Consider the following 19,165-nt stretch of genomic DNA (forward strand, 5'->3'; position numbering starts at 1 on the left):
GAAAGGGACACTTGATTATGGATTAATGTATGAAAGAACAGGTTTACCATTATTTGGTGTGGTAGATGCTGATTGGGGTTCAAATACAGTTGATAACCGTAGGTCATATTCTGGATTTGCCTTTATTTTTGCAGGTGCTCCTATCAGTTGGCAAGCATCAAAACAAAGAACAATTGCTTTATCAAGTACGGAAGCGGAATACATGGCTCTCTCTGAGGCAACAAAGGAAGCCATGTATTTACAAGACATGTTTGGGAATTTGTGTGTTGAGTGTGAGTGTATTACATTATTTAATGATAACCAGGGTGCGATTAAACTTGCACAAACCCGACATTACCACCCTCGTACGAAACATATTGCTGTTAGACATCATTTTATTAGAGATGCGTATGAGGAAGGTCTGGTGTGTTTAAAATTCTTGTCCACAGATCAAATGCCTGCTGATGTGTTGACCAAGGGCCTTAGTAGAAAAAAGCATTTTGAATGTATCAATAACCTTGGAGTTGTGGACATTTTTAAGGAAGGTGCACTCGCGACTTCGAGGGGAGGTGTTCGTGTGTGAAACGAAGTTCGCGCGTCATTTACAGATTGAAAATAGTTTTATTATCTGTGCTTGCGAAGCGTATAGCTCGCGCTTTACTTTTTTCCTTGTATTACATTCTATTCAATATGGCTGTCACCTGTCGATTATGATACGGATACGATTAAACGATGTGAATAAGTCTGCGTTTTAATTCTCTGCCCAACAATAATTAGTAATTAACATTTTATGTTAAATAAGAATTGTTCCTATTATATTATGTGTTTGTGCGCTAAAAATGCGCTATTTGTAAGGTGAGGTTGTTATGCAAAATCGCGTACTGTTTTTCAGGGTGTATGAGTGTGTTGTTTTTAATGCAGCTTAATCTCTAATTGGAGGTATTGATTTCGATAATAGAGTAGATGAATGTTTACCTTCATTATCCCGATTATTCGTTCCAATTAATTTGATTTTTAGTTTTATCGTGGTATTATTTGTCTCAATAACAAATATTATATATGCACATGTATAATACTTAAAACTTTTCCTATAAGTAACATGTAACAAAAATTTTATCTACCATAAACTAAACTAAATAAACAAATTTTTTACTAAGTACCTTATTTATTATGAAAGAAAAGCATCGTCTCTTGTTAAAATCCTCAAATTGGAGCTGCTGATTTTTCATTTGTTTATAGGTACACCTACCATTTATTCGGTAACAATAGTTGGTCATACAATATCTATGAAACAGGCACAACCCTGTTACGAAGCATACTGTACGTCATGTTCACTAGGATCATTTGTCAGTATACGCTGCCTGTATAGATAGCGTTATTGGAGAAACAATTCCATGTAAATAACTTGTGGTGTTTCCGAATTTCATGTCTTATTTTGAAAAATTCATAACACTGAAAAGCAAGCGTTATAATTTTAAGATAATATGGGCTTTGGATTGTTTTTTAATATGATTAAAAACCTTGTTATAACGAAGAAGAGTAAGAGAATGTGCTTTCACTTATAGATATTTAAGATTAATTAATAATATAATTGAATTTAGAAGATACCTTTTTTGTAGGCATTAAAACAAGGAGAGAGTATGTGCACCTTTAAAAAAAAACATGGGTAAGCCTGTATTCTGTAGGTATATGTGTATCTTTTTCATGTCGTCGGTGTGTTAATTCAGCTATAGGTACCGCTTGATTGCGATCGCGGGCTCACTGGTTTCCGTGTAACAAAAACCCCAAAACCAAAACCGAATAGCCCAGGGCATTTTAAAATCCCCTGTACCTACTATTATGTATCTAGAAGTTTTTGACGTGACAACGTCTTATAATTCGATAAAGCCGGCTGCACGCACGAAAAAACATGACTCATGCGGCGTTACCTCGTTCTGACTAATCTGAGGCGTTCCATGCAAGGCTTGAAGTGCGAGCGAGAGCGCGGAACGAGCGACAAAGAAGCACAATCGGACGTTGTCACGTTCATTATCGTTAGTAAACCGACTTTACAGATAACCAATTTTTTTGAAATTTTCATGGTGTGAAATATTACAACATAATATAAAATATTACACTATTTATAGCTTTAAATAGTCACAAATATAAAAAAAATAAAATACTATTATTTCTATCATCGATATTCCAACCTAAAATCCCAGTGCATGATAAAAAAGCAAAAAATATTAGCTATGCTTAATACAACCAACGTTATACGTATTTAGTATTGTTAACATGAAAACACGGATCAAATAGTTCTAGTATAATCTATTGTTCAGTGATCTGCAAATACGCAAAGCTAATTAAATGGCACTTAAATCCAATGTCGAACAGGTTACATGAAACATGATGTTACCAATAGCATCGTGAAATGCTATAGAATTACAACTAATTAGTTCTTGGAACGCATCTTACAGGCGTTCGTATTCCGCATTTGAAAGCGAAACTAGCTTAGTGTACGCGATACATTGCTGCATATATTAGTTCCTAGTAATTAACCTGAGACAGTTGTTAACAATGTACAGCGAACTGACAATTATTTCGTTTAAACTTCCTTGTTACGTAGATTAGAGAGCGGGCATGCGTCTTAATGATCTTAATGCTATTTACAAGTTGGATGTTTCAGAATGTTATAGCTAAAGTATTTACCTAGTTTCTTAACTATAAATGACGTATAACGGACGACAGTGTAGTAATAGTTAAACTATGTAGCTAATTTAATACGAACAAATCTTCCCTTAAAATGTGATTAGAAAAATAAGAGATAAAAATCCAACTAAGTTAGTTCTTTGCTTTAGCTAATAAAGTGCGTATTAATATTTTTATGTATGTGGGATGATAAGATGAGATGTATAATTAATTTATGTTTCTGAACGTGTGTAAGATTAGTTTCTGAACGATGATGAGAATGAAAGATAGACTATGAGTGAATCAATGAGTGAATGTGAAGTAGAGAGCGAATGAGGAATGATCTTTCTCTTTCATTGGGATCGTGGGTGAAGACTGCTGTTTCTGTGTTAAATTTTTTTCTAAAAATTAAGATTGTGGTCTGAAAATAAATCTCAAGAAGTTCAAAAGTGTTTATCATTTAGCCCCGATCCTACATATTGTAGGTGCTGTGCTGACGCAGGATTTTCGGCCGCGTCGCACAGTCACATAGCGTCGCCCCTCAGTTGTCCCATAGCTCGCGCCACCGACCCACGTTTTGTAGTTAGTGAATATAAATAGTATATTTTTGTGTAATTTAGAAGAAATATAAAATTTAATTGGCCGCTATCTTTAATTTCATCTCCCTACACACAGCTACACTAAATTGGTGACCCCGACGTGATCTCGACCGGCGTGATATATCGACGTGAGTGTGTAGTAGGGAGAATAAATATTCAAAATTAATATATAAATATATATATACGGACAACTCAAGAAGAAACTACAGGGCGGTGGCAGCGGTAAAATTTAAATAACTAAATAAAATTTAATAACACATAAAAGTACATATAAAAATTAAATATCACCATGGAACCGGTTAAAGAAGAATTTGCAAGTTTATCGTCAGTCTCCATTACGTCCCGCATCCCAGATTTTTGGAAGAAATCGCCGAAAATATGGTTTATTCAAACGGAGGCAGTTTTAACGCCACAGAAAATGTCAGATGAAGCGAAATACCAAATAGTAATTTCTAAATTAACGCCAGAAGTCATCGAGCAAGTCACGGACATTTTAATTAGCCCGCCGGAGACAGGAAAATATGAAAAATTAAAAAGAAGATTATTACAAATTTTTGAAGAATCGGAAGATCGACAAATAAAAAAATTAATTGGCGAAATGGAATTGGGTGATCAAAAACCGTCACAATTCATGAGGAAAATGCAAGATTTGGCGCGTGGACGAGTAACAACAGAAACACTTCTAGTTTTATGGCAAAATTTATTACCGCCGGCAATAAGAGCTGTGTTAGCCGTATCCGAGAGTAAAAGTGAAGATATTTTGGCATCAATAGCAGATAAAGTTATGGAGAGCATGACACCCTTAAACTCGGTATCAGCAGTTCAACAGTCCAGTTTAAGCAACAGTCCAGAAAATAATTTGATTGGTGAGATAGAAAAATTAAATAATCGACTGAGAAGATTGGAAACAAGAAATAATACATCAAATTTTAGAACGAGGTCACGATCCAGGTCAAGAGGTAGATTTCAACGTAATCAAAGGCATAATCCCAATTGGCTTTGTAAATACCATTACAAATATAAAAACAAAGCGACGAAATGTGTGAAACCGTGTAACTGGAAACCTAGTCAGCGTGAGAAACCAGCGGAAAACTAGCATCGGTGCAGCCAGCGACGGGTGCCTGCGACCGAGTCTACAGAAATAACCGTCTCAGTGTTTTGGACAGAAAGTCAGGACTAAACTTTTTAGTTGATAGTGGTGCAAATGTGTCCGTCATCCCGCGTAGTGTGGTGTATGGTAAGGTTTATGCAGAAGGTAATAAATATAAATTATTTGCTGCTAATGGAACGGAAATTAAAACGTATGGTATTCATTTTTTGTCTCTAGATTTGGGTCTGAGACGACCGTTCCGTTGGATTTTTATATTAGCGGATGTAAAGCAACCAATTATTGGTGCGGATTTCTTAGCTAATCATAAATTATTAATTGATTTAAACGGACGTAGATTGATTGATCAAGTAACTAATTTGAGTACTAAGGGAAATATCTCAAATTCTACTGTGCCCACTTTAAAAACAATTATGGAATGTCCATATTCCGATTTATTGAATAAATTCCCTGATTTAACTAAACCTATTTCTTACAAAGAGACGCCAAAACACGATGTTTGTCACTATATCGAGACGACAGGACCGCCGGTGCATGCGAGAGCGAGGCAGCTTCCTCCTGACAGGTACGTAAAGGCTAAAAATGAATTTATTGTTATGCAAGAGTTAGGGATTTGTAGACCGAGTAGTAGTCCTTGGGCAAGTCCACTACATATAGTTCCCAAAAAAGATGGTAATATTAGGCCTTGCGGTGATTATAGACGTTTAAATGCAATTACGAAACCAGATCGTTATCCAGTACCACGTTTACATGATTTTACATATATTTTGGGTAATAAGAAAATTTTCTCTAAATTAGATATTAATAGAGCCTATAATTCTGTGCCTGTTGCAGAAAATGACATAAAAAAGACAGCAGTGATTACACCTTTTGGTTTATTTGAATTTATGCGTATGCCATTTGGTTTGCGAAATGCTGCGCAAACTTTCCAACGTTTCATGCAAGAAACAGTTTTAAAAGGTTTAGATTTCTTATTTATTTATATCGATGACGTCATTATCAGTTCAGAATCAGAAAGTCAGCATAGAGAACATTTAGAGCAAGTTTTTGATCGTTTTAATCAATTCGGTATAACTATCAATTTTTCAAAATGTAGTTTTGGTCAGCAAAAATTAGAGTTTTTAGGTTATGAAGTTTCTACCGAGGGCATTAAGCCGCTCGAAGACAAGGTTAAAGCAATTTTAGATTTTCCTAAGCCTAGTACTATAGAAGAACTTAGAAGATTTTTAGGCATGTTAAATTTTTATAGATCTCATATTCCTCACTCGGCTGAACATCAGTCAGAGTTAAATAAATATCTTGGTAGTGCGAAACGGAAAGACAAAAGTAAAATTAATTGGAATAAATTAGCAGAGCAAAATTTTGAACAATGTAAGATCGATTTGAAAAATGCAGTTTTGTTGACATATCCTTCCTTAGATTCTCCATTGTCTCTTATGACTGACGCTTCAGATACGTGTATAGGTGCAGTTTTACAACAAAAAATTAACAATATTTGGCAACCTTTAGGATATTTTTCACGTAAACTTACGGAAGCTCAGCGTAAATATAGTACCTATGATAGAGAATTGTTAGCGATATATTTATCAATTATTCATTTTCGCAACATGGTTGAAGGGCGCGAATTAATAGTTAATACAGATCATAAACCGCTTTGCTTTGCATTCAGTATAAAAATAACTGCGTTAAAAACAACCGACTTCAATAACGGAAAAGTAAGAAATAAAAAAGATTTGATATTATTAATTACTACATATTATTTTTATGTGCTATTTATTAAAAAGGTTTGATGTCGGTGCATGGGCTTAATACTAAGTGCTTAGTGTTTGGCACCGACTTCAAACCTATTTAATAAATAGCACATAAAAATAATATGTAGTAATTAATAATATCAAATCTTTTTTATTTCTTACTTTTCCGTTTTTGAAGTCGGTTGTTTTTAACGCAGTTATTTTTATTTAATACTTTTTAGTGTATTTTTCAACACGAATCAAACGAGCCCAAACTCGATAAAGTTGAGTCAATATATTACTGAGTTCCTATGGCCACCTTCCGATTCCATCATCAGATCAGCTCCATGTCATGATAATGTTTCATCGCTATCCAATTTACATTCGTATACAAAATTTCAGCTCAATCGGTTACCGGGAAGTGAATCAAAGTTACTTGCTACATTGAAATTAAGTCATCGAGTACAGACAAAAATGCTCATAAAATAAAAACTACTAGGCCTAGCGGAATAAAATTTTTATGGGACCAATTCGACACCATCCCGCATCGAACAAAAAAAGAATCACGTAAATCGGTTCAGAAACCTCGGAGTAATCGGTGTACATACATAAAAAAAAAAAAAAAAAAAAAAAAAATATACCGGCCGAATTGATAACCTCCTCCTTTTTTTTGAAGTCGGTTAAAAATAGGTACAAATAGGGAAACTGCTCGAAGAACTAGGCAAATTACGTTTATTAGTGAGTTTTGTACAGATATTCGTCATGTAACAGGTAGGGAAAATATAGTCGCTGACACGTTATCGAGAATTGAAACAATAACATGTCCCACCGTGTTAGATTTCGCAGAACTCGCCCGAGCGCAGGAAACGGATGAACAACTTGCAGAAATGCGACACCGGTCAAACGTAAACAGTCAATTTACACTTAAGCGTGTTGCAATGTTCGATTGTAATAAACAAATTTATTGTGAAACATCCACAGATAGAATTCGACCATATTTACCTAAACAATTTCGACGTTTAGCTTTTGATGCTGTGCATAATTTAAGTCACCCGGGTATTAGAGCCACAAAGAAATTAGTAACAGATAGATATTTTTGGCCAGAAATGAATAAGGATATAGGAATTTGGTCTAAAACATGTATTAAGTGCCAAAGAGCTAAAGTCTCAAAACATACTGTATCCGATTTAGGAAGTTTTCAAGGCTCGAGCCGTTTTGAGCATATACATATTGATCTTGTAGGGCCATTGCCAATTTCATCAGAAGGGTTTAGATATTGTCTAACAATCATAGATAGGTACACCAAGTGGCCCGAGGCTTTTCCTTTAAAAGAAATTACTGCGGAGACTGTGGCAAAGGTGTTGTATGAGGGTTGGATTTGTAGGTTCGGTTGTCCCCTTAGGCTTACAAGTGACCAAGGTCGACAATTCGAAAGTAATTTATTTAAGCAGCTTATGTTATTAATGGGAATACAAAAGTTGCGGACCACCCCATATCATCCACAGAGCAACGGTGCAGTAGAGCGTTGGCATAGATCTTTAAAAGCAGCGCTTATGGCTCGTTTAAATTGTAATTCATGGGTTGATGAACTAGCAACAGTATTGTTAGGGTTACGCACAACTGTTAAATTAGACACAGGCGTAACTTCAGCTCAAATGATTTATGGCAGTAATATAAGGCTGCCTGGTGATTTTTATGACACAAGTAATATAAAACCGTGTGACGAACATAGTTATGTTGATAAATTGAGGTCGATTATACACAGTATGAAACCGGTACCTAGAATTAATAAATTACCGTGTAAAATGTTCATTCATAAAGATTTAATTGATTGCGAATATGTATTTTTAAGAAATGACACCGTACGGAAACCATTACAACCGCCGTATGATGGGCCATATCGTGTCATTAGTAGAAAGGATAAAACTTTTAAAATTCAATTAATGGACAGACAACTTAACGTTTCAGTAGATAGGTTAAAACCTGCATACGTTTTACCTGATGATAATAATATTGTGACTAAGTTCACAGGTAAGTCTGTTAATATGAGTGATAGTAAAATTAATGATTCGCTACATACAAAAAAGGTAATTAAAAAGGTAACGTTTGAGACAGACAAATCCAGCTGTAAAAATTATGTTACACGATCAGGGCGAATACGAAAAACGCCAAGTAAATTTATGTTTTAATCATGTACATAGCCATTGTTATTGCAACCATGCAAAGTTGCAAATTGTATGTTGTTGTTTTAGGTCACGTAATTCTTTGAATTTAAAGAATGGTTATATTTAAATATTTTATTCAACATTTTTATTTTCAAACTATATACAACTAAATATATACATTTTATACAATTATTTTTCTATATACAATATTTTACAATTTTACTATGGGATTAAATCAAACCAAGGAAAGTGTTGTCATTAACGAAAGTATTTCCAATGTTTCAAAGCTGGAAAATAAAATTAATATATTTGGAATCATAATAATTTTCATTGCAGTTATATTAACTATTTTTGTTTGTTGTGTTTTGAAACAACAGTGTATTAAAGTTGCTAGTAATTGGTTTAAAAAAGAAGTTATGAGTACTACTAGCTTATCTGTTCCTGAAATCAAGGTGGAAAGAACACGAGAATTAAATAAAGTTGTGTATTAACAAACGTGTAAGTTATATTTCTTTGTGTGTTATTAAAATTTTAATGTCATGACGTTCCATATATTGCATTGTTATTGTATCTATCGTCATAGTGTAAGAGACGGGAACAATTTTAATTATATTTTCGTATTAATTGTGAATGATTTTATTTGCATGTTAATGTACAAGGTGCATGATACCTTAATATTATACATTGCGTATTTTTTTTATTAATAATGTTACTTTACATTATAATGTTTGTGTGTATGTAATGTTATGTTGTTCGATCGTAGGACTTTATTAGATTGTATTGTTGGCAAATGGCCGCAATGATGCCAAGAGAGGACATCATAACGTTATATCAAACACCATGGCTGCAGACTAGTAATTTTTATATGTTAAGTATCTTTTTTAAAATAAATGTTCGTGTGTTTATAAAAATGTTTCACCGACTCCTGAACTAATCTTGTATTATGTTTCACATTGTTATTTTTTGTCTGTCAGCAGAATTGTTAGGGTTCGTTGTGCGAGTTAGTAATCTAAATAAAGATAATTTAATTTGATTTTGTTTAAAAATGTTCCACATTTTTTTTTTGAAAAGGGGGGAATATTGTAGGTGCTGTGCTGACGCAGGATTTTCGGCCGCGTCGCACAGTCACATAGCGTCGCCCCTCAGTTGTCCCATAGCTCGCGCCACCGACCCACGTTTTGTAGTTAGTGAATATAAATAGTATATTTTTGTGTAATTTAGAAGAAATATAAAATTTAATTGGCCGCTATCTTTAATTTCATCTCCCTACACACAGCTACACTAAAATATATTATAAAACATACCTTTTATCTAAAAGTTACAAGTCATGTTTAACACTAAAAAGCTTTACCTGTAAAGGCTGTGTATCCACCCGTTTTATTTGGAACAACAAGATGTGAACGTTTCCCTTAAATCAAACGAAAGTAACGGAAATTAGGTCTCCGGTGCACTCAGCCACCGGATGCAATGCAAAATCAATAACCACGTTATTTATATATTCTCTACTTAATCATTCAGAATAGGTTCGTCGTCAAACATCGTAATAGGTTCGTTTTTTTTTTCAGATTTGAATTCAGAACGTTCCTCTATTATATTGGTGTGGTTTTGGTACAAACTTTTTTTATTTTCCTGGCCACTTGTAAGATGTGTGAATAAAGTGTTTATGTTTCTTTTTTTTCTTTAATTTGTAATGATGTGGTAATGGTAATGAGCAAAGACGTTGTGTTAGTTTCAGTAGAAATAGTTGGAAATGGTTTTTTATAGATATAGATTTAATTAAATTAAGAAAGTGAATATTTATTATTTTTAGGGTTTATCTTATCTAGGTGTGAAACTAAAGATTGACTCTGACTTTTATTGGCGGTTGTCTTAAATGTGATTCATTTCTTATTCGTTTTGACTGAAATAAAAAGGTTTTCAGACAGAGCGAGTGGATTGAAAATTTACAAAGTTTAAACTTTAAAAGCATAATTATTATTTTGATGTGTAGGAAGATTGTTAGTTTTTATTTTGCTCTACAAAATATAAAAAATCGTGATTGAATTTCCTTATAGCTTATTGTTCGAAGCAGGGTATTTTCGGTCAAAACACTACACAGCTACGAACCTAAATGTAGACATACCTTTTGTTCTACGCTATACTAACTAAATCCCTCTCCGTTCTCTGAAAGCAATGCATTCAAAATTGCATTCTACGTGTATTTTGTTTAGGTTTAAAATGCAACAATATGCAAGCATTGTTCCCTTGTAATAGGATCCACCATTATTCAGATAGTATTACATTTTTTGTTACAATATAAATACCGCGCTATTCAATATTTGTAGGATAGACTGGCCGGGCGAACTTTATACAATATTGTGCGTTTTAATGAGAGCACCTAGTACTAGAAGACAAATAAAAAACATGACATGCGAGGCTTTATAAGTTGCATCATTGTAGGTACTTACGTTCACGTTATAGATGATAGATTAAAAATAATATCGAAATTAGTTACGTGTTAAAGAAATATTTTCTTTAAATTATGCAATAGTGAGAGGAATGTTAAAAAAAATATTTAAATGTTCCTATTCTTATTGAAGTATGAAATAAAAATCAACGAATTTCAGCAGTGAAATCAAAGGTATCAATACAATAGACATTAATTTACATCTGTATCATTTATAAGCTTTCTATAATTCTTAGAAAAATATATAATTTATTTGCAATATCTAGCTTCTACGAAGCGGCTCCCACGCTCTTAGAAGCTTTAATAGACTTACAGATATATTATATTGAAATTAATGTTTTTTTTTTTTATAAAATATAAGTCTCATAAGTAGCTATCAGAAGGAGAAGGTGGGTGTAATTAGGGAAAATACTGGACACAAGCTGAACTTAAATTCCTTGAATTTATCTTTTATTTTTGTTATTAATTTATTTCTGCACTCCTGAATGTGCGGCAAAGCCCGTTAAAATCTTCGTGTAAGTTTTAATTTCAAATCAAATACTTATTTCTCTTTAAAATGTAGGTATGCAATTAAAATTTGTTTAAATTTACGGATGACGTAATAAAAAAGAGGAGGGACGCAGTGGGGATGAGGTAGGTAGAATCAGCTATGGCCGCTAGTTATTTACAAACATTTCCCACCTCAATTCGAGGAAAACTTATACAAACAAAATTCATACTAAATTTTTTAACGAACATGAAATTTTAAATTAATATTTCCCTTTGTGAACCGTTTTCCAATAGCTACGTTCCGCGTATCGTTAATATGCATCCTACATACGGGTTTGCATTATTTGTAAATTCCATGGAATTCCACCAATACCAATGTAATGTACCCGGTATTAATTCGACTATCATTCGATGAAACTCGCCGGCAATATTATTATAGCTCGGATTTTAAATCAATTCGATTCCAATCAAACATCCTTTGAAACAGCGAACGCACTATTATGATGTTAATTTCTTTGCATGGAATGTTGTGATTCAAAGCGTATTATTGGTATTATCTGGCTTGGCGTATTGGAAAATTCCAGAAAAAAACAGCTAATAAAGCTTAGAATGGTATTGGCGTAATAAAATGAACGCCGGGATCACAGACAAATGGGAGACAAAACACCGGTGCAATCAAAATAAGAGGAATCTCTCTGTTCGTTTATTATCTATACTTGCATGGCAGCCGTTCAATTTAATTAGAATACCTATTGTAATAGCTCTATGTGATAATTATAATCGTGTAATTACATAGGTTATATGCGTTGTGCAATAATCAATTTCTTGTCACTAAATGGGGGGAAATGGGGGTTAAAATAATTTAATTTTCATGATTCAATTCAAGGAAATTTAATCAATTCCGCCCTTCAAATTATTTCATAATTGTTACTGGAATAATATAAATTTTAATTTTTTGACCATTCTAGGAAAATTTTGTTCCATCCGCGGCCATGCATGCAGATTTAATTATGAGTAATTTAATTATTTTATATAATGAAATGTGTCAAACGAATAAAGCAAAGTCCACACGATTTATTTTGAATATCTAATATAATATATTATAAAGGCAAAAGTTTGTATGGAGGTTTGTTACTCTTTCACGTAAAAACTACTGAACCGATTACAATGAAATTTAGCACCTATATAGAGGGTAACTTGGATTAACACATAGGATAGTTTTTATCCCGGAAATCCCACGGGAACGGGAATTATGTGGGTTTTCCTTTGCAAAGACGGGCGAAGCCGCGGGTGGAAATCTATCTAATATCTAATATCCCGGAAATCCCACGGGAACGGGAACTATGCGAGTTTTCCTTTGCAAACGCGGGCGAAGCCGCGGGCGGAAATCTAGTAATCAAATATTTCTCTTTTCTGTATATTAATATGGTATTAAAATAACTCTTATGTAGGTTATCCCATAAAGTTGGGACGTCCAGATCGAAACTCGTTAATAAACCTGAAGTTCTTCAACTTGGCCCTGAATTTCCCCTTTTTCTTCAAGCGCCCCATCCTCTGAAGTGTTCTTATTGCTGGTAGAAACCTGTACAGAGCATTCATCTCATCTCCCATACAAAAAAGGAACGAAGATTCTATGTAAGCTGGAATATAAGAAATTGTTCATATTAAATAATGCAATGTTATTAACAATACTATAATATAATAGGGTGTGTACTGTGTAGGGTAAAAGTTTCAGGTAGATATTGGAACACAAAAATATATTATGGTACTACAAGTTCACCTATCAATATCAAGCATTTTTGAAGTGAAAACTTCTTTAGCGGCGTTGAGCACTTTTTCTGAAATGGGTATAAAATCTTAAACTCGCGTCAGGACACGTGACCTGATCGAAAAAGCGTAAGACGGATGGAGAGTAGACAGCTATCCCCTCTCTACTACGCGCGTTTTCACTTCTGCCGGCACTCCCAGAGTGCAACCCGTCTTTTTTATTAATTCGTTATTACTCATAATGCACCATCTATCCTCATATAATAAACCCATTCAATGCATTTCGCATGCATTTGCAAGATTAGAAAAATTCTCAATTTTATCATGAAATACATTGTGAAAGCTAGTTTAGTCCGTACCGGGAACCATCTCCCTTTGAAACGGGCTTTTTCAATGATTTCTCAAAATCGTTGAAAAATAATTATTGCATATAATGGACACATAACAGAAACTATTGAGGTTTATGTAGGTACAATCAGTAAATACGAAATAAACGTTATAATATTATATATATATTATATAAAAAAGATATAATTGTTAAATGGTAAGACAGAGAGAGACAGATTTTTTTTTAACCTCCTGAGACCCAGGATTTTTTTTTCTTTCTTTTTTAATAAAAATTAGCTGCATCTGTTCTAATGCAATTATAGATATTCAAAAAAATGGAAAAAAAAATCTTTCGTGGAAAACTTGGATTTTCTTTATGTCATTTATATATTACAGGGGGTCCCAGTTCCAAGTGTAATAAGTTTATGAAAATGAAGAAAAACTACATGTTTTTTTAGTTATTATATATTTTTAAACTTGAAACCTAATATTTATTATTCTATCTATTGTTCTGTATCTATTTTTTGTAACTTGGTTCAAAGATAGGTATTTTTAGGGGTGAGAAATAACCAGTTCAAGTATTTTGCACCGGCGCGGCGGGGTATTTATATTGTCACGTCCACCCCTAGGTCTTATTTCTAATCCATCCTCTTGGTCAGCCTCCTCTAATGCTTGGTCCACGTCATGTGCGTCCCCGAAATGGTCTGCCAACAACTGAAGATGACATACATAGTGATGATTCTGTACTGACGTGACTCATACTCATTGGACGAATGGAAGAAGACTCATTTTCTGGTGTTTGGGCGGCTTCATCGGTATCATTTGGGGGATTATCTTCATCTCAAACATTTATTTATTCAATTAGACTTCTTCTAAAAGCACTTTTGAATCGTCATAACAGTATTAACATTTACCACCGATTCGGAAAGCAGTATCTATGGAGAAGAACCGGCAAGAAACTCCATAGGTCCATCATATAGGTCAATATTTGACTCATCCAGGTGTTGGTAGACCTCAGTATCTTATAATCCTTGAAAATTATAATAAAATCTGTAACATAAACTAAATAATGTCATATAGGTAATACATGGGGCCCTTGTAACCAATACCAATTTGGCAAGAATTGAGACCAAATGTCTTGCCAGTATGACATAAAAGAAAACATTCATATTTTTCACAAGTTTTAGATTTATCTTACAAAATAACTATTGCAGTTGCAGAAATAATATCTATTATAATTAGATATACAAAGATATACTGCAATATACTAATGGTTCCACTAAAAATGTAAGATTACTGACCACGTATTTGCCGTCGCACAGCCACCTTCGACTTTGAAATGAGAATACTTCAAATCACTGTCACTTATAAAACCAAAAACCGTTTAGTATAGCGGATGACATACCACTACATCGATTTGAGGTATTATTCCCGCATATACGCAAAAGATGGCGTTGAAATATTTTTTTATTGTTTATGTAATATATATATGACCGCAGGCCCCAGGAGGTTAATTCTTGTCAGTACATGCTGCAGCAAGTTTAGTTTTTAGAATTGCTCTACAAATATGTGGTCATGATTATTTAAGACCTATGACTGTCGCTAAGAAGCAACTTTGTATACCTCCAATCGAATAACATGAATCGAATGCAATAACATTGACAATTCAACATTGTATCATTTCCACTGTCCAATCGGATATTACACGCAATACCTGGCTTTACATGACCTCAGACGCATTGTGTACACAACCGAATCTCAATAGCAGGTAATATAGTATTGATATCCGATATCCAGCGCTTTGACGTCGACAGCTACGAACGTGTGTCAACGCAGCCGTCGTGCCTCGGGCTAGCTGTGCAGCCAACCTGCCCTGTGTTTGACTACAAACATGATGCCAATCACAATATTGATATGGTCATTTTTTAGCGCACTACCCTCAAAGGGTATGAAGTGAAGTTAATCAATAGTCGTCCAGGTATTCTTTGAGAGCTTTTTTTTTAAATCGCGTTCATTGTGCTATTTTTGTCACAAAGCGATTCCGTTGGCACCGGGATGGCAGGCGTAAATTCGGTTTTGACGGTGCTCAAATCAAAGGACATTAATTTTTATGTGTGCTTTTTCACGCCTTTCAATATTGTTGAAGGCTGAAGGCTTTTGAGTTGAAGGTTGGTTATTAATGTATTGTTAATATCGTATCGAGTAGGTAAATCTCAGTTAGATAGTAATATGCATAAAGACTTTTAAAACAAAATAAACTACCATCAAAAAGACCATTTAACATTTGAGTTTATTCTTAGAATAAATAAAGTACCTATAGAAAAGAGAAGTAAATTAGCAAAAAACTAAAATGCGTTTCATTATCGTCATTTTAGCGATAATTTTTAATTATCATTACGGAAAACGTATGCAATGCGATAAACAATCAACAACAGATAATTACCCATAAAATTATAAGCCTAAAATAATTGAGGCACAAATATCGAATACAAGTGGGCCCCGTGAGCTCTTGACATTGAACTTGAGGGGGACTTCGCGTGGGCTGCGAGACGACCCCTCATAAATATACCTGTGATGGTCTCTCCTCACAAAGGCCAGTGTTGGCCCAACAAATGATGGTCGATATATGTAACTGTTATGGCGATTATGGGCCCTCTGGGCAGGGTTGGCCCAACAAATTAACGTCAATGTTTGCCGCCATTACGATGATTACATAAATATCTACAATGACGGTCGGTCATAGAAATTTAAGCTACGATTCCACCAGAGAAGTGCAAGGAAAATGTCTCGTACAAGGTTGTCTGGATGTGCTGTGAAAATGTGAGGGGGTTTCCACCAAAGCTGTGTGAGGAAAATGTATGATGTAAGGATGCGTTGCGAAGCTGTGAAAATTGTGACATGCAATCAGCTTGACAATGCTACTGACTATTGCTCAAAATTATAGAAATAATAAAATAATATACCTTACACACCCACCACCATCCACCAGAGCTGTTATAACTAAGTCGAGGTAAATGAAGCGATACTATGGGTTCTTTACAAAGACATCCCTCGCTATGCATACTCGCCCATCTCTGGTGGAAACACAACCTTATTGTCTACACTATCGTGATTACCTTTACTCGCCCAACGCTGCCCATTATGAAGAGGGCCCATTATATCTGTACTTCGCTTCGTTAGATAAGGATACACTTTTAAGATCCGTTGCTTGGCAACGTTGTAGCAAAGCATTGATAACATTGTCTTGTTTGTTGAAAAATATTTTGTTTTGGCTACGCTGTGTAAGTACGTAGGAATTTTCTGTTAATTAAAAAGCTTTCTGTAATGTTATTTTTAGGAATTAATTAACTCAATTATCAATCTTTAGAAAATAAAAACAAAAGAATTGTCTGCGTCGTTTTTTTTAATTATGTCCATAGCAACTTATCCTACAGGTTGCTACTTAAATAGATAATTAATTACTAGCATAACTATAATATTACCTGAATAAGCCTGGCCATCCACAACTTTTTCAAAGTTTTTTGTTTTAATTTTTATTTCTTTCTTGTTAAAATGGAGATTTAATGGCGCTCTATCTAGTCTTAATTTAAAAAGCAAAAATAGTAGGTAGTCATGAAAATTGATTTATCCTCAAAATTATTCTTTTCTGCATACGAATTTGATAATTCTGATAAGAAAAAAGAAGAGCCGTACTAAAATAATATAAATGAAAATTAACCTTGTCTATCAACTATATTTTAAGCCTGAAATTTTAAAACGATTATAATGTATTTTTAGATAGAGCCCGGATGATGGACGTTGTATTGCCAGAAAAAGCCTTGATTGAGGTGAAAAAGGGATTAGGATTTAGGATATAAATTTGTATCTCGCAATTATGTAAGAGAAGACGCGATCGAAAAACATGTATTTATTTTAGAAAGAAAGAGATTTTACTACGCTATGTTTAATAATATTATGACACTTTTTATGGAACTTTATAATAGCTCAACTCAATTTAAAATGAAATTTCAGTTTAAATTGAGTTGAGCTTTTCAAATTTCTTTCAAGCTCTTTCAAATTCTACGTCAAACCGTTGATTCGAACACAAGTGCGACTGGTTATATTAAAATACCCTCATTAAGATGGTTTTCAAAAAATGTTTCAAGTGTAACAAAAGTATAACACGAAAGTCCCCTGGCTTAGAGTGTAGCAGATGTGAAAAAACAGTTCACGCTCAAACAGAATGTGCCAACCTGACAAACAAACAAATACAAGCTCTTCGTGCAACAGCGGGGCTGGAATGGAGTTGTGATGAATGCCAGAATCATACGCCGCGACGATCTTCATTCTTTGTTCCCTGTGAAGAAGATGACAATCCACACGCTGTAGTCGCCTCAGACATTCAAAGTAGCCCTGGAAACGTGGCGATCGATATGAAAAAGCTAATTCACGATATGAGTGCTCAAATGGAGAAACTCCTCAAGAAAGAAATTGAGCCGCTTCAACATACGCTTACATTCATATCCGACGAACTATCGGACACCGTAGAAAAGCTAACCGAAAATGCGAATAAAATCAAAGCCTTGGAAAAGAAGAACGAGTATCTTACGAATCAAAATAAAGGACTTGAACTGCGAGTCAAAGCCTTGGAACAACGCCTAAATGAGATAGATCAAAACAAACTATGCAACTCGTTGGAAGTATCTGGAGTACCCGTCTGTCGTGAATATACTGATAAAAGTCTTATAGAAAATCTAGGAGAAAAAATTAAAGCAAATAAGGAATGCATCAGAACAATCCGTAGGCTTCCCGGCCGTCAACAGCGGCCGAGTGTCATTCTAGTAGAATTAAAATCTCAAAGTGATCGTGATAACTGGATTTCGGCAGGAAGAGATTCTAAATTAAAAGTGAGGGACCTGAATATCCGTGGTTCAACTGATAATCCCGACAACCCTATCTACTTTCGAGAAGCTTTAACCTCCCAGACCAAAACTTTATTATTATAACGCTAAGCAACGTCTACGGGAATCCTACAAATATATCTGGTGCAAAGAAGGACGTATCCTCGCACGTAAGTCTGATAATTGTAAAGTGTCCGTTATTCGATGTGTAAATGATATTGATAGTCTGCTGAATGATAAATAAACCTAACGGTTCTATTATGTAGTGTCTAAAATGATGTATACAAAAATGTCCTTTTCTCACACTGATAAATCACGTAATATTAAAGAGGTCACTGAATTATTAAACTGTACAGATTTAAATTATTACCTCAAAAACTTACCGTCTGGCAATTTACAATTATTTTGCATACATGTAAACATTCGTTCAATGCTTAAGAACTTTCCTAAGCTGCTGCAAATCATCTCATGTACAAAACATGCCCTCGACATCGTTGTGGTTACGGAAGCTAACATTTCTGAAGATATTTGTCATTTATATAGCATACCTGAATATACAATGCACACACAACTTAGAAAAAATAAAAGGGGTGGTGGAATAATTTTATATATAAAAAAGCATTTAAAATTCACACGTTTCAACAGTAAATATAGTTCTTTTGAAAATATTTGTGGCAAATTAAAAAACAATCAGCAGTGTTTTTCTTTGTGTGCACTGTATAGACCGCCGTCTAGTTGTAAAACGTTATTTATCTCAGAATTGAACAATCTGCTAGCCGATGTAAGCAGTACAAGTACTTTTAATTCACTTTTTTTACTAGGTGACATGAATATAGATTTAAAAACCACAACAATGCAAAAAAGCCGCTATGTAAATTTGCTAGCTGGGTATGGGTTGATGTGCGGAATATCAGATTATACGCGTATTGAAATGAGACAAAAACAAATAACTAAATCCTGCATTGACCACATCTTTATACGAACATACACATCTGACCCGTACACAGC

General features: G+C 34.2%; 1 protein-coding gene across 2 annotated transcripts in view; it reads right to left on the minus strand.

Moving 5' to 3' along the window:
• LOC123704913 overlaps positions 1-19,165 on the minus strand; it is a 45,375-nt gene that overhangs the window by 8,040 nt on the left and 18,170 nt on the right. Inside the window, exon 3 of one of the 2 annotated variants that reach the window (XM_045653404.1) lies at positions 12,524-12,823. The exons of the other annotated variant lie outside the window; for it this stretch is intronic. Coding sequence (XP_045509360.1) covers positions 12,636-12,823 — 188 coding nt within the window. The 3' untranslated portion in view covers positions 12,524-12,635. Of the gene's footprint in view, positions 1-12,523; positions 12,824-19,165 lie in introns of those variants that run through there. 2 annotated transcript variants of the gene reach the window in all.

The sequence above is a fragment of the Colias croceus genome, chromosome W (genome assembly GCF_905220415.1).
Source record: "Colias croceus chromosome W, ilColCroc2.1".
In the NCBI taxonomy this organism is placed as follows: Eukaryota; Metazoa; Arthropoda; class Insecta; order Lepidoptera; family Pieridae; genus Colias; species Colias croceus.